Source organism: Vanellus vanellus, assembly GCF_965231255.1.
Source record: "Vanellus vanellus genome assembly, chromosome: 5".
Lineage (NCBI taxonomy): Eukaryota > Metazoa > Chordata > Aves > Charadriiformes > Charadriidae > Vanellus > Vanellus vanellus.
Window position 1 is genome coordinate 51,210,752 of NC_138910.1, and position 21,697 is coordinate 51,232,448.

A 21,697-nucleotide genomic window follows, 5' to 3' on the forward strand; every position below is an offset into this window, starting at 1 on the left:
AAGAGGCAAAATGTGTAACTTGGGAAGGGCCAAACTGAACTCAGCTGTTAACTGAGCCAGGACAATGATGGCAAAAATTTCAGATGGTAAACTGGGCTAAAAGCCATGCTCCTGCATTGTCAGAGCGTGTTGCCAGTAAGTTGAGTGGTGCTCAGCTTGGTCACTGTGCTGAAAAGAGTGATTTTGAAAATAGGAAGAGCTAACAGTTTGTTACTGAATTTCCTCGTCCCTGGTGGTGGGCTCTTCGTGACTGTTCCTAAGTGGTTCGGCTGCTTATCCTGTGTTAGGCTGGCCTGCACTGTAGTTTTACCTGTACATCTAATCCCTAGTGCTGCTGCCGGGAGAAACACTTGTTCTTGGTCTCGTGGTGTGCCCTCCTCAGATGCTTGTGAAACTACATGGGAAACTAGATTTGGTTGAAGGAAGACTGAAGCTAAAAATGATTAAATTAAAATGTTCAGGCTTTAATACTGATCAAATCTTTCATGGGGTTCTTCGCATGAAGGTGGGAAGTACGTGGAGGGCAGGGCCATTCTTTAGGAGACAGCGTTGACTTGAGTAGCTTAAAGTGCCCCTCTGTAGATAGGTAGGCTTTGTAGACACTTGCTGGGTCATCTCCCACTGTTGGAGCTGCTGTGCAGCTCTCCCTCATCTCTCTGACTTGCACCAGTAGTGGTGCCTTGTAGTTAGATGATAAATTGTGCTTTGGCTCAAAACCTAATGATAGTAGATGGTTCACACACAAACCAAAGGAGGTGGTTAATGTCTGGGTGGGTTGGCTACCTGGATCATTTAACTGCCTTGCATTGTATGAATGCTAACACTGATGGCTTGGAAGGTGGGAGGGCCACATAGCTGGGAGGTAGGGTGGGTTTGCTATAGGCCTAATATAAATTTATTTAAGGTGCTGTGAAGTCTTGGGCTTGCATGTGCTTTTATACTATTACTGTTAGACTGTGCCAAACCTGATTCTGCACTGATGACTTGCTCAAAGGATGCACCTTACAGTCATCTGCTGTTTGCCACGGCCTTAATCTTTGATGGAGATGTATCTCACCTCATATATATGCTCAAGCCCCTCAGAACCATTGTACCCTCCGTGACCTCTGCAGACAGGGCACGATGTCCACACAGCCGCTGATGGCTGTCATCTGTGTTTGGCAAGCAAGTCATAGTTTGGCTGTCCTTTGGTTGCTGCTGGTAAATTAACTTAGCCTGTGCAGCTTGTTTTTCCAGTGACATGATTAATAATGACTGGCTTATACGCTTATTGTTAAATCACATGAGAAGGCTTTTCTATATTAGTCCTGCTACAGCTCAGGGTGCCATTTGTAGTTTTCATGGTTAGCATAGCTTGCGCAGAGAGAAACCTCTGTTGGCTTGGAGTGTTCCTCAGAGATGTACCTTAGTATCCATTTCCATTTGATTTTTGACTACATTCAACTAATATTTTGAAGATGATTTCTGTCCTCATAATTGAAATACAGTTGATCAACTATGTGTTATGTGGTCCTTATATGCTAACACTGTACTGGCAAAGGCTTGTTGAGGGGTGAGACATGTCTTGCAGCCCATTCGAAACATAGAAACAGAGATGTGGCTTTAACCATATTGTAGGTGAGGTTTCTGAGAAGAAGCAGTATTAGTGTTTGGGTGTTTTGTTTTTTTTTCTTTTTAATTTGATGTTGAGATTACAGATATTTTGTATATTTTGTGTGGTTATTGGTTTTACAGTTGACTGCAGAAGAGACATAGTTAACCGCAAGGAAGTAACAATATCCCCCTTTTCTTTTTCTCTTTATTTTCTTTTTTGTTTTTTTTTAAGAATGGAAAAAAGATGTGTAAATTATAGTGGCAGCAAATGAGGGTGGATAAACAGATTTAAGTCTATTCTGTCCTTATGTCTTGTACCTTCAGGAAACTAGGCTGTGCAGCTGTTCTCACCAGTTGTCAGATGTTGGAAAATCTACCTGGGAGCTTTCTCTTGAGGGACAAACCTTTAGAAAAACAGAGGTCATGGTTTCTTTTACTAATGGAAAAGTGTTTGTGAAATTTGAGCCATCAACTTAAACTACAGTTCTTTGCAAAAGTCTTGCCCATGGTAATTGAAACTGTTATGATTTCAGCTGTGTAGAGATGCTATCAGGCAATTTCCCTTTTTGTGCAGATCACTGAAAGGCTACAGGAAGACAGCAAACCTTATGTGTTTTAATAGAAACATTTGGGCTTTAGCATACAAGTGTACATGAGTGCAGACTTATGTTCCAAGAATAAACTTGATTTTGAGTTTGGTGGGATCTGCAGGAATGCAGTTTTGTAAGTTTGTGGTTTGTTTATTTTTAGGGGTACCAGAAGACGCTTCAGTGGTGATACCTCTTTCACAATGCAAGTTATGACTGAAATTCATTAACTAACATCCCCTTCCTCACCCTGATCTCCAATAGACTTCCTGTAACGTTTGGAAGAAAGGGTCAGGGGAGAAGGGTTGAAGGTCATCATGAAGCTAAAGCAGCGAGTTGTGCTGTTGGCGATTCTCCTTGTCATCTTCATTTTCACAAAAGTTTTCCTCATTGACAACTTGGACACCTCAGCTGCCAACCGGGAGGACCAGCGCGCCTTTCACCGTATGATGGCAAGCCTCCATGTAGAACTGGACCCCCGGCTTGACCATACGTTGCAGTCCCCTTGGGAGATTGCAGCCCAATGGGTGGTGCCCCGGGAGGTGTATCCCGAGGAGACACCTGAGCTAGGGGCTGTTATGCATGCCATGACAACAAAGAAAATCATAAAAGCTGATGTGGGATACAAAGGGACCCAACTGAAAGCTTTGCTCATACTTGAAGGAGGACAGAAGGTTGTCTTCAAACCCAAGAGGTAAATATTGCCTTCAGTGACTGAACTAATAACTGCTTTATGTATTTTTTTATCTCCATGTTGTTGCATTAATGTTTAAGTTACAAATTTATACATAAATGGAAAGGCCGTTCTGTTATTTGTGAGACAGACAGTACAGAACCTTGCTGGTCCTCTAATAACGTTAGGTTGCTGTACCAACATCTCTCAGGCTGCATAGCTTTGGTATGCAAACAGCCTGTCTTTAGGTTAAAAGAATAATCACAGTGTTCAGCCCTGAGGGAACGTTGGTTAAACCTGATGTTTCTAAGCAGTATCTTGTGGAAGTGCAGGTTCTGGCAGTGCAGAGACAAGTCTGCCTACTCTTTTCTGAGTAAGGGTCATGTCAAACTGCCATGAGAGAATGCAGTGCAGGAAGAGGGAAGGAGTGGAAGTTGACAGTGGTCTTAAAAGTATATCTGGATGTCTGGTGTAGCTGCATGAAGACTGTAAAAAAGGCATGGTAGGTCACAGTGAAAGCCCCTGAGTTTCCTGTCTGCCAAAATAGCGAATACGGGAGGACCAATGTAAGAATGGGTGAGTAGTGATACTTCGTTGGTATGGCCTCTGTTTACAGTGAACCTCAGGGAAATTCAACGTGATTGAACATTTATGAAGAGTCTTGTGCACATCTGTAAAGCTTTTTGAACTGTTTGCCTTCGGGGAAAAGGAAAGAAAATGGAAAAAAAAAAAAAAAAAGGAAAGAAAAATGGAAAAAAATTAAGGCAGGTGTGTTTTATGGAGTGCACTGCAAATGTAAAGTGTTGTCAGCACAGAATGAGTACGTCTGTCTGCAAAGGCTATTGGGTTGAGCAAGCGTGAAGTTTTTCTGTCATGTTAATGAATTATTAGAGAATGAGGAAAAAATCTGCCCTCCACTTCTTGAATTCACAGGCCTGTTTCTGTATGGTCAACTACAGGTCTGGCTAGAGCTTCGCTGTGGGCTGGATTGTGATTAAATAGCGTGAACCCTTCACACAGAAGTCTTGGTGGTGTGACAGGTGTCTTGTCCAATAAATGCCGTAACAAGACATGGCATTTCTATAGTGCTTTCTGTATAAGTAAGTGCTGTAAAGCGTTTCACCAAGCATTAAATTACGTTCCCATAATGGAATGTCTGTGCAGGCAAACACAGTGACTATGCTCCATCAAGGATATGTACAGCTGGGAGTGTTTATAGGAGTGCTAGACAGTATGGCAGTAGCCATACTGGTAAACCCATGTTCTGTTTGTGACTGGTAAATAGGTAGGCTTGTAGGTAGAGTCTTGTTCTGTCATTGCAAGATAGTTTCTTTAACTAGCTTTTGTCCTGAAAGGTATGTGAAAGTTACTACTAAAAACCCTTTTAAGAAGACTTACTGGTTGGGGAAAAAGAATGAATTCTCTTGATTTGCCACCTTTGCTCTAGAATGGACTAGATGCCTGCTGTGCATGGAAGCAAGAAGTTGGTTGTGTTTTTCCAATAAGTTTTAGCTCTGCAGCTTTCAAAATGTGACCATGTTTTCAAAAGCCTGCTATAAGTACATACAAAAGACCTGACTGTGAGGACATGTTCTGAGGGTTAGCTGTCTCGTTTCAAAATTACTTGAAATCCAGCCTAATTGTGGTATTTTATGCTCATCTGAAGCATGCTTCTTAGGCACTATCTAGACCTGATTCAAATGTCATGAATCTTGGAAGTTTGTGTTTGTCTTGACTGTTTAAGTAACATCTATTTAAAAAAAAAAAAAGGGAGCAAAAGCCCACCATTTCACCAAAATATACCATTGTTGTTGTAATGTGTGTCTAACTTCTATTTCTTGCTGTTCATTATGTCTTTTCGCCAGCAGAATAAAGGGTCTTTTTATATCCGGTATTGTCCTCAGATTCATGCTTGCTGATCTTCTAGTTACTAAAGATTGCGTTTGGTATTTCTTCCACAATATCAGATTGTATTTTCATGTTAATCTACAATCCATTTTAACCCCAAAATCATTTGTGGAGTTGCTGCTTTCCAGTATAAATAGTCTCCTGTTCTGTAGCTGTGTCTGTGCTCTTTGTTCTTAGATGTGACTTGGCATATGGTTGAATTAAAACTCATTAGTTTGAACGAACTCTGCTTCCCAAGCTATTGAGACCACTGTACATTACTGACCTTTCCTCCTTACTTTCTACTTCAGAAGTCTGTATGCTATTTAATCTCATTAATAATTTTTCTCTCTACCATTGGCAATCATTTTGAAAGTGACCCAGTCTGTTTAACATAGCACTGTTATTGCACTTGTTGCTCTGAACAGCAGAGTTGATGTGAATCCTGCATGAATCACTTTATTTGACTTATTTCAATTACAGATATGCCAGGGATTATGTAGTGGAAGGAGAACCATATGCTGGCTATGACAGACACAACGCAGAAGTGGCAGCCTTTCACTTGGATAGGTATGGGACTACTGGGTTACCTGGTTCTATTGTCTCTGGTAAACACTTTTTGAGGGTTGGGGAAAAAGGGGCCCATTGAAGAATACGCCTCAGATGTGAGCTATTTCTAAACCTGCCAATGTATCACATTGAAGCCAAAAATAAAAATTATTAGCTTTTTTGTGAAACTTCATTTTGAAGATCTGTGCAAGATTCTAACATTTAGGATTTGTTTGAGAAATCTAAAAAGGAGAATGAGCATTGAAACAATTGGTATTTCATATTATATGGAAGAAAGAGCTTTACCAAATCCCGTGGCAGAGTCTGAAATGCTGAATGTATGTGTTAAATTAATGTCCAGTATGCTAAAAAGTTAAGTCTAATGTCTAGTCTAACAATTTAGTCTAGACTAAATATGAATCGGTGCATCCTAGAGCAAAAATGGCTATTTGTATATTTATTGTATTCAGGAGTACCTGGGTGGTTTTGTGGACCTGAGCTGGGGGTGCAATTACCAGAAGAAAAACAAAGTTACAAGACATACAAAGTATGGTGTAGAAAATACCAAACACTGAATGTCAGTAGTTCTAAAATATGTGTTAAAGGTGTAGTTTCATCTAGAATAAATGTGCGCATTCTTGGTCTGCTCATTATAAGGGGACTAGGTTGGCACTTTGGAGAAGATTTCTGAAGATAATTAAAGATGTGAAAACTTACATGGAGAGACTTAAAATCTTGGGAAGGGGAATAAGGAGGGACAAATAGAATAGAATAGTTGAACTTAAACTGAGGTTTCTCAGTGCATAAGAGGCTCATCACTGTGACTGAATTCATAGGTGGTAAAAGATACATTTGTTAGTCCTAATTCATCTGTGGAACTCATTGTACAGGCAATGGAAGTCTGTAATTCTAGGAAGGTTTGGTGATAACTGGTTGTGTAATACCTATCACTGCTGTTACAATCTTGAGGTGGTGGGCCAAAATCAGGGTATTTTAAGACCAAAGAAAGATGATGTAGCCAGAGGTCTGTTATCCATTTGTGCTTTCAAGAAACATACAGACTTCAGTTTCCCTGAAAAAGCAGTGATCAAACATTGTAAAGCAACAATTCAAAGCCTCTTTCCAATGTCTGAACCCCTCTTTCTTAGCTCTTACTTGCTGTCTATTTGGTTGTGGTTTTGTGCTTGTTTGTTTTGCCTTTCTCTTCTCTCTGTGGGTTTGAAAATATAGGTACGGGTTTTCCAGATCTAAGCTCTGTGTTTATTTACTTGGAACACCTGCATTTTCTCAAGCTGTACATAACTCTCTGTAGTGGCTATGAATTTTGTCTTTATGCATACATGATTTGTTCAGGCAGACATTTTGTGTTGCCCTTTCTTAGAGGTATTTTATAATTATGGAGGGGGATTTACTCATTGAATATCTAAAAAAAATACTGTTAGAGTGACTCTTCCAGTCTCTCTGGAATGTAGATTGTCCCTTTTGCAGAAGGGACAGTACCTTTTCAGTCTCTTTTTCTGAGATGCAAAGACTACCAAAAGGGCATCAAAAGTACATTAAGAGAGTTGGGGCTGACATTGTACTGACGTTTGTGCTCTTCCTGTAAGCACTTTTTCATTCGTGGTGACAGAGCAAAGACTGTGGCAGACATGGGAGTAGAGTCTGGATCTCGTGACTGCAAGTTTTATGATTATTCTTTCCACCTCTCTTTTCCAGACACTTCAGGCATTTAGTTTTGTTCTGCCATTCTCTCTTCCCTTCTTGCCACTCATGCCAAGCAAAATAACTCCTAGATTGTTTACTTTCAAGTATAATTGAATTTGGCTTAAACATAACATTTTAATAGATACCGATTCCCACAAATTATAAACGATCTTTCCAGGTGACCAGCCTAAAGGCCATATCGTTACTGCTTCAGCCTGTACACAAGACAGATGATGGATATTTCTGCTATGAGGTCTGATTTCTGAGAGTTGGAGCATGGTGCATCCTGAGTTGCTCTGCTGCAAATGCTCTAATAAAGGAGTGTCACTGGTGGCCTATAAAGCAAGTTTAACATCCAGGCACTTAAGAAAAATTAGTTTCTTTACTTTGCCTTGGAGAAGAGAGGAGATTGCTGCAGGGTTCCAACTTTATTCTTTGGTCTCAGTCATCTCAATTTCAGACTATGGCACAGAGGCTGTGGTTTGGTTTGGTTTTAGATCTGCTGCCTATGCTGCAAATTCTTGTGTCATGGTTTTTCTCATGTCATGTTTTTTCACCCCAAATCAGAATTCTAGGTTTCCGACGAGCTCCATTGGTGGTTGGCAGGTTTGTGAATCTACGTACAGAGATCAAACCGGTTGCCACAGAGCAGCTTCTGGGTACCTTCATGACTGTGGGTAAGTGGATTCCATGGATTGTGCAATCCAGTAAAGAAAAACGTTTAATGAGAAAAAGAGCCATGGGAATCTGACACAGTTATAGAACAGTTAACTATGATACAGGAAGCTGATAAGTCTCTTTCTGTGCCAAGAGAGATCGTAACGCTTGTATAACCCCATTTGGTAGGGGAGGAGGACTTTATTCTCTCCAAGTAGTTTTTCCCTCTGCAACTTTCCTGTGTTCCCTCATGCTGATGTTACAGATGAGATTTTTCTGAGTAAGAATTTTCTCTCTGCTGTTAGCGGTGGTTAGAAAAGTCTATGATTAAACCTGAAAGGAAAAAAATAGAATTTTATTTAATGTGAACACAGTGGTGATTTGGGATGATTTATAGAACCGATGTGTGAGTTGGTGTTAGGTGTTGTTTGTGCTACGTTGGAGTCTGCTGAGCATTCATAACTGAATGTGTCAGAACTTCCGTATGTTGTTTACAGGAATAATGTAGTGAAGGGCACTTAATGGGAATTATTAATGTGAACTCCTACCAGGTGGCCCTTAAGCACCAAGAAATTACTTATGCCGCAGTCTCAACTCCTTCAGGCTTTTCATAAAATATCCAATTATTACTCTTTTTTTAAATAAGAAGACTAGAGATGATTGATCATTACAGCTGATAAATATATATGCCTGTGTATATTTCTATTACAAGCACTGTTGGTAGTCTCACCTACTAATTTTGCCTAACACTTTCAGTTACAAGGTGTAACTTTCAGATGAGAGTAGCTCTGTCTTGCCAAACTCTTCTTGTATTCAGATTGGGTGTCTGCCTCAGGCAGACTTTACTTTTTCTAATTTCGGCCAAGATAACTAAGCAGTTTTCTAGCAAAAACGGTGACTTGAAAAGTATGGATCCAGAAATTTTCATTGCTTTTTTTAGGTTCCTTGGAACTGCCGGTTCTGCAAAGCATGAACCAAAGAAATGGGTGGATCTGGGGAGAAGATTGTGATCTCTTGTGCACCCAAATTTGACCAAGTTTCTTACGTTTTGAAGAAAAGATAATTCACACATACTCAGTGGAGATTTGCTGGAGTTGCAGCTAGAATCTCAAAGAATTCTGTCTCTTGCTAGACCTGCTGCAGGCCATGGATAGGAAGAGAGACTTGCAGGGCTTTCCATACAAATAAGAGATCTAGTCTCCTGCAAGCTCTTATGCTGTAAATTATCATCCATCTGATGTCCTGAAGTTGTCTGACTGGGATACTAGCAGCACAAGAGCTGGGTCCGGATGGAAGACTGCAAAGGAGTGCTGGCTGGCTGAGGAATTGTGATGTGGGGTTTTGGCCCATGGTGTAAGGATGGAAAGTGAAAAACATGTCTCTCAGTGAACTGGGCCTGGTTTGGGGAGGACGTTGGCTGCAAAGGACAGGGAATAAGTAGAATCACAAAGTGAGATATAGTTGAATATTTTGGAACAACGTCTCTTGAGTATCGAACTGGAATTGACTTGGCAAGAGTCAAGTGAAGGCAGGTTAGGAAAAGTTAAGCTAAAAATGTTAATCTAAGATGTGTAGATTACACTATGCTACAGGCTACATAGGCTTTAATGGACTAAAGACTGCAGGGTTTCATTGTTCCTCTCCTGTCAGAAGATGCTCATGAAACTTTTGACAGATCCGCACTCCTAGGTCATATCAGAATGACAACTTATATTTCCCCTGCTGAGTCAGCTCACATAACTGAGATGTGTGGCAGGTCTCAGGGCTGCAAATCAATTTGAATTCTGCTTAGTCTTCTTTCACGTGTCTCTTTCATCAACTTTTTCAAAAAAGTGGAAAATCTGACACATGAATTGTGAAATTTAAAAATCAAGCAGTGCTAAGGTTGCAAAGTCCTAGTCCTTAGGACCCTGAAGGGATCACAAAAACTTGATAGTGCAATGTTGTATTAAGTCTCGGTGTGATAAAAACATCAGAAAATATAATTACTCTCTCCTTTGAATATTAGTCTTCAGTGTTGCTTTGAATGAACAGATGAAGGTTTAGATGCTCTTTTGAGCCTCTCCCTTTCAGAAATAGGAAGCATGAGGTCAAGTGCAGGGAAGGCTTTGCTGCAACAATATGCTTCTCAGTTTCAGTTGGCATCCCTTGAATTAAGTTCTACTTTTTTGATACCTCTTTTTTTTTTTTTTTTTTTTTAAGGTAATAACACTTGCTTCTACGGGAAGTGCTACTATTGTAGGGAAACAGAACCAGCTTGTGCAGACGGGGACATCATGGAGGGGTCAGTTACTCTGTGGCTGCCAGATGTCTGGCCTCTTCAGAAGCACCGGCACCCATGGGGTAGGACTTACCGTGAAGGCAAACTTGCCAGGTATGAGAACATGATAGGGTTATTCTTTATGTGTTATAATTTGTACTAGAAGTACCCTTGCAATACAGTGGCTAATTAAGGAGCAAGTATTCTTGAAACCTAGAGTATTGTCGACAGCTTTCTTGATACAGCACTAGAAGTCAAGAAGTCTAGGATGAGATTTAAATTAAAATAAGCAAGAAAGAATTCTTCATTGTTTTCCACAATACTAAGTGCTGTCCTTTTCCTACTTTTTCTAAAGGGTGGGTTGAAGGAGGATGGAGCCAGGCTCTTTTCATTGGTTCCATGTGACAGGACGAGGGGCAATGGGCACAAGTTAGAACACAGGAAGTTCCGTTCAAATACACGGAAACAGTTCTTTACGGTGAGGGTGACAGAGCACTGGAACAGGCTGCCCAGGGAGGTTGTGGAGTCCCCTTCCCTGGAGATTTTCAAGACCCGCCTGGATGCAGTCCTGAGTAATGTGCTCTAGGCAATCCTGCTTTAGCAGGAGAGTTGGACTAGATGATCTCTAGAGGTCCCTTCCAACTCTGATGATTCTGTGATTCTGTGATTTTTTGCCCGGAACAGAATTCCCTGTACTCCAAGCTCTGAAATTCTTGGCCCTGGGCAAACCAAGACTCCTCTCTTGTGCCACTAGACCTTCTTTTGACACTGTGCCTCTCTATGGCCCACTAAAATATGGTGGCACTGTGTTGTTTTCTGCCAGACCTGATTTCATGATACTCATAGTCTGGTCCAAGAGCTGTGGAGCTGGTTTAGCTTAGGTAGGTAGGCACTGAAAAGTTCTTTGCTTTGAATAGCATCAGTATTTGGTGACCATGCTCAGCAGCTAAAGAATGCTTTCGGAGAAGGACAAACATGGGATCTAGCAATCTTGTACAGTAGATGTAACGTGTCCGAGTATTTGGGTTGGAGATGTTTTTGCCATGACTAGAGCAGATGGTTTTGATTTTAGTAGATTTTCCCAAATCTGTGTCCTGAGCAAGTGAATGGAATGGACTTTTTAGTCCTTGATCTAAAATATCCATTGATTTCCAATGACGTGATTGTTCAGAAAGAATCTCATCCAAAGGCTTCATTGAATTGTTTTAGAGTACAATTTGACTTTTGAGCCGCAGATGTTATCTCCTTTTCAATAGGTCAAAATCAGCTGTATTTAGTATGTGGTAAATTGTAGTAATGAATTGACTGAATTTCTTGGAGGTGTTTCTTTTTTTGAGAGATTGTTTTTCATCATAAACTGCCTGCTTACACAGGAGTTTACCCTGATACCTATGTTCATTTGATATTCGCTGTATTTTAAACTTACTAGCTCTTGCCTTGTTCAGATGGGATTGCATGGTTCTGTTGTTTTGTACCTTGTCATGTTGCACTTTTCACTTTGAGAGCATTAGGAGAATTAAACGTTCTAGATGTCATGCTCTCCCTTTTTCTTTGTCTGGTAATTATGGAAAAATAACCTTAGAAATTTTTTTTCCAGATTTAGCTGCTTCTACTCTGTCCTGAGATGACCTTTTGAACATAATTCCTATAGTCACATTAGTGTACATAATTTTTAATGGATATGTAATAGATAAAATCCCTGACCTTCAAAGTCCTATGCTAATACAATATAAATGATCAGAAATAAATTTTGGAGAAAGGTTTCTCTTGAAAAACTGAATGGAAAATGAGACGAGGGAGCATACCATATCTGAAAAAAATTGTTGCAAGGAAATTAAGTACTGATCTAAAGTTAAATGAGAGGACAGAGGAACACTCGAGGGAGAGAGGGATGTAGCATAAAATAAATGTGTCCAGTACAAGGAGGAGTACGTTCTGAGATTTTTGCTGTGTGGGTTTGTGCTGTAAGTTGGGATGTGAGTTGGACCTTGATGCAAAAGAGGGAACTACAGAGAGCATTTGAGGAGTGTGTGTGACATGTCAACAAAAACACTCAGAAGATAAATTTTTGCCCACTCTGATTTGGATAACTGGAGGAAAGATGGATTCTTGGGAGCTTAGGCTCCAGAACTGTAGAAGATCAGGTGGGGTATGTGGCAGTTCTAGTAGTTAAATTCCGTTTTTCTCCCTGCTTTTATGACTCTGTGCAATTTTGAGCATGTCAGCGAGTCTCTCCAGCTTGTGTTGCCTCCATTTCTGTTTCCAATTCACAGATGGTTTAAGGCATTTCCAACTTAACTGCTATTTTGTGAAGGATTGTTTCAGTCCTTACATGGAAGATGTTATAGATGTACTTGTTATTTAGGTTGACAGATGGAAAGGATATACACCAGAGATTTGGCGGTTTGGTGGTGGTGTTGCATAGCTTTGAAAACTGTAAAGAAGAAAATAAGAAAATTTAAAATCCTAGCTTTAGGGAATAGAGACGTGTCACCCCTGTTATAAGACCGCAAGTACATGCCGAGGTTATGTGTAGAAGGGGGGGAGAGAAAGGGGAAGCTTGAAATCTTGCCAGTGAAGAGGTGAGAGACTCCAAAAGGAAGGTGGGGATGAAAGACACAACTGTGAGTGAAGGAGAATGAACACATATGAAGCCATTCTCAGGACAGACGAGGTCATTAGTAACCACGATGAGGTTATTTGTATTAGAAAGAAAAAATGAAGAGGATCACTGGAAAGCAAGACTGATGGAAACAGATCAAGACAATAGGAATAGACACAGTACTTGAAGTCCTTAGTTAGGAAGTTAAGGGAGGCAATTTACTATGGTAATCTTGCCGTTAGGCAGCCCAACCACTTCTGAATTGTGAGCAGTGAGGAAGCAAACTCTGACCTTGTTTTCTGTAGAAAGAAGATGTGTAACCTTGCACTGAAACTATAGCTTGCTCCATATGCTAAGGTGTTAATACAGGATTTAGTCTTTTATTAAAACACTTCTGTCTAGCTCTTTCTTCTTTATATAGCCTTGACCGTTGTGCTCACCTTTACGCGCTCATAAGTGAATAAAGGGACAGCTATAAATACCATTGGTGTGCACTCCTTGAAGATTTGATTTCGCTTCTCTTGATGGCCTGCAGGTGGGAGTACGACGAAAGCTATTGTGATGCTGTGAAGAAGACTTCACCGTATGACTCGGGCCCTCGTCTCCTTGATATCATTGACACCGCCATCTTTGACTATTTGATTGGGAATGCTGACCGGCATCATTATGAGAGTTTCCAGGATGATGAAGGAGCCAGTATGCTCATCCTCCTGGATAATGCCAAAAGGTGATGGTATGGGAATTCCTGGTGGCCAGGCAGTGGCAAGCACACAGGCACACATTTTGTCTGCTCTGCATCTCTCTGTTTTTTCTTTCTCTCAGTAATTTTTTCATTAATACCTTTTGTGCTAAAAATCCAAAGCTTGCTTTCTTCTCAGAAATTACTCACCAAATATTAGGGTGTGATGCTTACTCTGTGCTCTAGATACTATCACTGCTTTGGGCAAAGTCTTACTCAAACTACAGAAACACCCAAATTAGCACAGTATGACCTTTTTTCCCCCAAGCAACTTTCAAAGGTTTGTTTGTGTCTCTCCTTCTGTCACCAGAGAAGCCCCTCCTTTTTATGCTTTTAATTAATGGAAGATTAAAAACTTACTGATTATTATTTACCTGGGAGTATTAGTGAGTGCCATAGTAAAAGTAGATCTTTTCAAAACATGTCTCTGAATAATTTGGCATTCTCTGCCTTCTGGATCTGTCTGCTCTGGCTTTAAAAGGTTAAAAGTTTAAAATGGAGACAGAACCGATACTGAGAGCAAAATACGATGATGTCCTGAGTGTGGGCATTAACTATTATCGAAACAAAAATGAAGCATGTGATAACTGAGAGGAACTGATGAGAAGTCCTTCTTGAGGCCAACCTTTACTCTTACGCATATGTGTTTAAAATGTGAGTTGATCTGTCTTTGCTATAGTTTTTGTACATTGGCTGGTTTTAAGTTAAAAACCCTATTGAAGATACAGCCTTGTTTAAATCATAAAAAGTTGCTTAATTTTTCTTAAAAACAAAGATAACCAATTCCACTTTCTCATGATTTAGTCCAGAGGCTCCTGGGTTTTTTTTCTGATGGGCACTACCATCTGCAGTGACAGTGAGCTTCCCCTTCTGCAGATGGAGCAGCTTTTGGTGGTTACCTCTGGCGGTTCCTGTGCCAGGCTCTGCTCTGCAGTGGCTTTGCATACCACTTACATGATGTGTACACAGAAGTTGAGACCTCTGATCTAGACAGATCCTTGAAAGGCTTGGAGTTTCTTTCCCCATTTGCCTTTTGTATAGTGGATTCCTCCCTTCCTCCCTCCCTCCCTCCCTCCCCTTCCTCCCTCCCTTCCTTCCTTCATTTGTCTGCAGTGGCTGAGTTGAGTATTTTGTCTTTATGCATCAGTCTGTTCAGTAACACTTCTTCAGTTATGTCAGCAGGATGCATTCCACCTTGGGACTGCTTAATTATTGCTGCTTTCAGACTGCTTTAGGTGAATTTGGCAAAAAAATTCTTTCTATAGTTCTCTGGCCATGTGCTGGAAGGAAATTAATGTATTAGTCACTGGAAGTGAATATGACAGTTGAAGGTCATGTCAGACATTTCATTATGTTATGTGCTTATAATGTTATGAAAACATTTCTGGTGGGGCTTTGCAGGCCCAGAAGTAAATTGTATTCCTGAAAGCTTAAGTAAAGTTCTTTTGGCTCCTTTGAGATAAGGGGTAGGGGGACAATTTTTTCATGGAATCTTAGACTATCTTAAGATGGAAGGGACCCATAAGGATCATTGAGTCCAACTTCCTGCTCTTCCCAGGACTACCTAAAACTAAACCATATGACTAAGGGCATTGTCCAGACACTCTTTGGTGCCGTGACCACTTCCCTGAGGAGCTTATTCCAGTTTTAAAGCTACTAATAACAGAATTATTTGAGCAGAGTAATGCCAAACTGCTAGACTAAGTATCTTTATTGAGGGGAAAGTTCTTTGTTGAAAACAGAATTATGAGGGGGAGTGAAACTATTAAAAAAGCATGTGTTTAGGTGAAGCTTGAGGTGCTATGAAATCCCTTTGGCAAGCCTCCCTTAGAAAGCGTGATTGTGAAATGTTAAAGTTGATCACCTTGTTTGTTGAACTATTGATCTAAGCTTGGCCATCTAAAACAGCATGTGGCTGCTATTTCGTTCGTTCCGTGTCCAGCTGTGTCAGACAGGCAAAGCTCCTGCTCTCTGTGTCCAGAATACCAATTATTCCTTTTCCTAGCTTCACAAGATGAGCTCAAGTTCTAAACTCCTCTGAAGTTTCTTTCTGAGGTGCCTTGGTCTGATAAAGAACTAGGTATGCTGGTGTTGCTTCTGTTTATCCGGTACATTAGCTGATGCTCTTGAGAGTTATAGCTGTAATTGGTCATAACCTGTTTATATTTTAATTTAGGTCATAACTTGTTTATATTTCAATTTAAATGATTTCAGCTGTTGGAGCATGAAATTGCCTAGTATTGATTTTTTTTGAATTCTTTACAAATTTGTTGATGTTGAGAACAACATTAGGAGTTCAGCTGATTCACTTGGTTTTGATTTTGCTTTTCAGCTTTGGAAATCCTGCCCTGGATGAAAGAAGTATCTTAGCTCCTCTTTATCAGTGCTGCATGTAAGTGAAATGCAGGGATGCTGTTCACTTTACTTGTGCAATTGCTGTCCTTAGGTTTGCAATATAATTTTAAAGTTTGAAGCCTTCTGGTAAACTGAAAATGTTTGCTTGGGTACATAGTGCTTTACTTTTTTGAGGTACTATATTTTTTTGATGTATTGTCACTGCTCAAGAAGCTGAAAAATACATTTTCATTAAGGTAGTAAATCAGATGGTAGACTGTAGGAAGTAGTTTCACCTCCAGGTCACTGGTTCAAATCAATCCTTAGTCAGTGTGACAGGTACTTTGCATCTGCAGCTGTCTGCATCCAGCTCCTGCCGAATAAAAGTTCACATCACAGTTTGAGTTCTCTCTGACAAGCTAAGGACTCAACGTGCCTGGCAACTTAACTACCTTCGTTTCCAAATGTTCTTCTAAACAAGACTGCAGCACTGCTCAGGGTGTTCCTTTCAAAGTGAAGTTTGTAGGGGTTTTGCAGGATTTTGTTTCTGCTTTGGCCTTGTGAGCTGTGTTTTTGTTTGTTTTATTTTTAGAGGCGGTGACTTGTAGATTTCTGTTTTCTGTGGCCGTTCTCTCACCACACCATTGCTACTTCTCATTAACAAACAGATAAATGTTCAAGGAAGAAAAATACTGATATATCAGTTTCCTGCCTCTGTTACTTCAAGATAACATCAACTCCTTTAAGCCTTCCAAATTAAGTATTTAGTTGAGAGTTCCTTGAGCCTGTCCTTGAAAGGTTCTGTTTCCTGAATTCCTCAGGGCCCGTGAAAGCTGGGAACCCTGCAGAAAGCCTGATCTCTCACCCCCTGCTTGCGCTAAGCAAGGCTCTATGCATGCTACAGTACACCTGGCCTACATCCTGCCAGATTCTTTTCAAATCCATATGGAGAACAGTTATACTAAATGATTTTCAAACTCTTTAGTTTTCCTACATTAATTTTAAATGCATATTTAATTTCCTGCTTTATGAGGATCTTTTGGAGTGTTTGTCATCTAGATTCTCCCAAATGCAACCATAAGAGAAGTTCATCTGTGTAAGAGACTTCGCAGTTTCCTGCTTTTCAGATATCCTTTCTTTCTGATGCCAGGCAAATGCCATATGAGAATTCATATGCGTAATTTTTTTAACTACAGGTTTGTTACAACACTTTCTTATATTGATTGTTTCTTTAGAGGTCATCAAGGGCCAAGAGTTTAGACCAGGGGTGCTAAAACACAAAAGTTTGGGGCGGAATCCCAAGAGACTTCACAGAACAAGACAGTTTTCAGATGGGCAGATACAAACAAGTTCAATGGCCAATGTGGCAGAAAGATCACTCCTGTGTTCACTTTCTTGGAAGTTCAGTCAACTGACTTTTGTCCTTTGTGATTAATTGTTGGTCAGTGATGCTCTTCCTGAGGTGACATGAGTTTTGTGTTTGAATTCACAGCCAGGCTGTTAATTTTCTTTCCTTTTCTTTCCTTTTCAAATTGTGTTTGGGAGGCCTCAGGACTGAAGAACTTCCTTGCTAGCAGTCGAAAGTGTGCCTGTATAACACAAGAATTACATCACATTAGATTCTTTCTTCTTCTTCAATTTTCAAGTTTCACTACTTAGATATTGCATATAATGCAGTTATAGCTGGACCCTACCATCTCAAACCCACTTTTGTAATAAGACTCCGTTCTTGATATAACAGGTTCCTTCAAGAGGTTGGCTTTGGTATTGCTGATGGGACTTCAGCTAGACAGTGGTATGGTGACATGTTTGTTTCTTTCTTTTGCAGCATCCGGGTTTCTACCTGGAACAGACTTAATTACCTGAAGAATGGGGTACTGAAGTCTGCCTTAAAAACTGCTATGTCGCATGACCCCATCTCACCAGTGCTTTCTGACCCTCATCTGGATGCCCTAGACCAGCGGCTTCTCAGCATTCTGGCTACAGTGAAGCAATGCACAGACCAGTTTGGGCCAGATGTTGTGCTGGTGGAAGACAGGATGACTCTGTCTCATTTGTAATTGTAGTGGAACACAGATGAAACTCCTTTTTTAAAAACAAACAAACAAAAAAGTGATAGAAAAACAGCACAATCAGTTCGGAAAGGCTGTGGCCAAGATGGACTGCAATGAACAGGAAAGCTTCTGAGCCAGAGAAACAGAGGTGACACTGGCTTTTATCTTGGGCTGACAGCAATGAGAGGTGGGAAGTTGGAGCCTTGGACGGCTCAGTACCCGTAATGGCATCCTGGCCATTGTGGTGTGTCCATTGCCGGCAGTGGACATTGCACTGGATAAAAATGGCTCTTGGTGTTGGTGGAAGTATGTGGAATACAGACACTAATTTGTGGACTGGATCTAGAGGGGACAGATGGAGACAAACAGTACCATACTCTCCCCTTCTCTTCCCCGCATATACTCTTGCGAGTTTTTGTCTGATTCAGGGTTGTACATAATCAGCTGTGAGCTGGTTAGGCATTTTACTGCTTCTTTAGAGAAAGAGGAAGTGGTGAATAAAATAATTATTAGACTGAAGAGTTGTGCCACCCCTCGGGGGTGGGATGTTCTTCTGAATGCCATTAGGGGTGGGAGGGGGGGGACCTCTGCTGCTCAGTTGTCTTTTCCTCAGTAAAAGGCTGGGAAGGGGTTTGCCCCATGTGATAATGCTTCAGTGTTTTCACTGAAGTCCTATCAAAGATTTATCCACACGGTTGGAGATTTAGGGGAGGACAGGGTGGTTATACAGCACTTGGTAATTAAGAGGTTATAGTAAGTTCCCACGTGTCCTGTCACTGTTTTCCATTTACAAGGAATCTGGCAAGGTCTGAGTAGAAAAAATATCCTTGCAGTCCTGTGTCCATGTTAACCAAACTTTCATTATATTGTAGCTGAGGAGGAGGACAGAATCTGTCCTTGGAAGCAGGTTCTGTTAAGTGAGGTCATGCCCTATTTAACGCGTTGCACTGGGGAAAGAGAGGTGTATTGCTGAACTTCCACAGTAACCAACAGCCATGGGCAAGGCTCTGAAGAGTGGAGGGAACCCTGAGCTGTGGTCTTTTTCTTCATCTCATACGGAGGTGTGCTTCCTGCTGCTCAGTGTTGTAATCACAGCTCAGTGCTGCTGTTTTGTAGACTCCAGCAGTTTTTCAGTCCTACCATCTGCCTGGCCTGGCATGTGGCTGAGCTGTGAAGCTGTGAGCACTTCAGTAAGTTTTCTGCCTTCCCCAGCTGCTTCCTGCAACCTCCACTGTGGTATTCTGACTGGGGTGGTCATCCTGGGGTTCTCGCTCCTGTTGGTTTTGCCGTAGATATTGGAGGGTTGGTATAAGTTGGCTTTTCAGGGCAGACCTATAGCACTCATCTCATGGTAGCGCTGTCATCTTTCAGCACTGCGTCAGCCTGCACTGCAGATGAGCTTGTGGCCGTAAAACTTGTCACGCTTGCAGAAGGTCTGAATCTGTGTCTCCAGAAGGGAAGCAGCTTCGTCATTACTTTCCCAAATTTAACAGCCTTGTAGCGATTTTTCAGTTCAGACAGTATGGTCCTTAGAAGTAAGGAAAGAGCTCACTTCCGAAAGTGATTATTATGTATTATTGTACTTGTGAGCAAGAGCAGCAAAATGTCAGTTTAAGACCTTTCCCTTGATTTGTCTGTCGGAATCTTTCTAGCTCTGCAGTAGCGTGGTGGGCAGGTAGAGAGCTGTTTTCTGTTCCCGCACCTGCTGCTGTACCTGATCAAAGAGGTGTTAGTGAGAGAGTTTATTTTTAAAAATGTAGTTTTATTTTGTTGGAGTCTTTTTGACATTGCCCAAGCAGAGTATTTTGAAAGTAAGATTCAACTGCTTACCTGAAATTGAATTTTATGTTCTCCTAGGTCTTTTCTGGACTTGGCCACATGACAGACCACCTCACAGTCAGGATGGGATGTTGAGTTATTTATTGGTGTTACTAGTCAGGACTGTAATGCACAGCCAGCTTTTAGGACACTGGCGTTGAGCTAGTGCCTGTTTATTGCTGTACTTGATAATATAACACATGCTTTAGAAGCCATGGTCCTTCGGTGAGTTTAACCCACCGGTGTGGATTGTGCCTTGTGAGTTCCCTTAGGGCAGAAGTGAGCGCACTCAGCTGGTGGTGAGCGTGGGCAGGAGCCATGCAGGGATTGCCCTGCTCCCTCCCTGGCTGAGCTGGCCTGTCACTTGGCTGGCAGTCAGATTTTGGTGGTTGAGCGAGACAGTGTTGGGAAGTACTGTGGGCAACAGTTAGGTGGCTAGTGAATGCATTTATTTTGAAGCAAAATAGATTCATACTGAGGCATTTTGGCATAAACTGTTTCCCAAGAAATCAAAGATGATTTACGCAAAGAGGAGACGGCGAAGCACATGGTAGTGGCTTGTAGCATTTTTAAAAGCATGTTCTTCTCTTTGAGCTTAAACATGAGCACTTAATATTTTGGTAAGGATCCACCAAAATTTGATGTTTTGATTTCTGTATGATCACCCTTGATCATTTAAATTTGATTTAATAATGGATTAAAAAAAAAGTCTTTCTGTCTTTATGAAATCAAATTCGTTTTCAGGGCTTATGTATTGCTTGTTCCTGGGGCTCTAAGCTAAAGCTTTTGCTGTCAAATGGAACTTGGGGCGATAAGTTTTCCCCAAGTATGAATGTCAGAGATTTAAAGCACTGTATTAGTTTACTCGTAAACAAAGGGCATGAAGTCCCACATCATCAGTAGGAGGAAACAAGAAATGTTTGCTTTTTTTCTTCTTTTTTTGTCATGACACTTCTGATCACTGTAAACACCACTGGGACTTGGTGTTCTGCAGCTGGAAAGAAGAATAAATTCCTCTCTTACCCAAAATCAGGAAGATCTGATTTTGGCCTTTTGATAATCTCTGGCATTTTGGCAGTGATTGTTGTCTTGCTTGAATACAGAACCCTGAGAAATTTTGAAATAAATTGTAACCATTGCAAAGGAAATAAGTAGCAGCATCCACATGCGAACAGGGAGTGCTTGAATCTCTGAAAAATAGTGTCATTTGTGAGGCAGGTGGTATGCGCTGTCAGTGAGGTTTTCATAACGCCTTCTAATTCTTGTTCACTGTGCACACTGTAATCCACTGGCCCCAGATGTTACAAAATGGTTGGGTTGTGGATATTAGTAATATCAGAGCGCTTGAAGCACAGAAATCAAGAACTAATTAAAAAGAGAGCATCATCAGCCATCTGCTATTTATCTCCTCCTTCCTAAGTCAGCAGTTGGGCTGGAGGAGACACTGAAGTCGGCTCCTCTTCCAGCAGCTAATGAACTGGAGTGTGTCTTGCCAAACAAACTTCAACGGAAAAATACTAATTTATTAAGAAGGTAATTTATTTGCTGTGGCAGCTGGAGCAAGATGCTTGAAACAGACACCCCTGTTGGAGCTGTCAGAGGATTGCCCCTGGGAGCAGCTGCACAAATGGAGGTTGCTAATAAGAAAACAGAATGCAATCATGACTTTCTACTTGTATCCCCCGGGGTCAGATTCCGCATAAAGCAACATTGTGTGAATAAAGATTTTAATAAAGCAACATTGATGGATTGTTTAAGTCTCTCTCTCTCCCCCCTCCTGTCTCTCTCTCTTTTTCCAGCGTGTGGTGTGCTGAATGTTTAGAGTGTTTTGCTACTGATTTTTCACGGTTATTTCTTCACCAGTAATTATCAATGGCGTTTATTCCAGTTATGTATTTCCAAGAATGGGGTCAAATGTGCAGGTTGTTTGCAAGAGCCTTGTTGGTAAGGAAAGATGTTTTTAAGAAGAGTGTCCCAAAGTGATACAAAAAAAGAACACATCTAGCTTTAAGTGGTCTTTGGAGATCAAGTATTTTTTGCTTTTGAAAGTGCATCCCATGGCTCTGCATCTGCAAGCACCAAGGCTGATTTCTTGGTTGTGTCCCAATAAGTTGGCTTTGTCATCCAGAGCAAAGGATCACAGAATAATCAGGGTTGGAAGGGACCTCTGGAGATCATCTAGTCCAACCCCCCTGCCAGAGCAGGGTCACCTACAGCAAGTTGCACAGGACGGCGTCCAG

General features: G+C 41.1%; 1 protein-coding gene across 1 annotated transcript; it reads left to right on the top strand.

The window, feature by feature from the left end:
- Positions 1 to 2,497: 2,497 nt before the first annotated feature.
- FAM20B (FAM20B glycosaminoglycan xylosylkinase) lies at positions 2,498 to 17,645 on the top strand (the record flags this gene model as incomplete). Its single annotated transcript, XM_082483305.1, has 7 exons — positions 2,498 to 2,874; positions 5,224 to 5,310; positions 7,561 to 7,670; positions 9,853 to 10,024; positions 13,048 to 13,239; positions 15,584 to 15,643; positions 17,414 to 17,645. 7 exons carry the CDS (start codon positions 2,498 to 2,500, stop codon positions 17,643 to 17,645), a joined length of 1,230 nt encoding a protein of 409 aa, XP_082339431.1.
- Between the last annotated feature and the right edge of the window lie 4,052 nt (positions 17,646 to 21,697).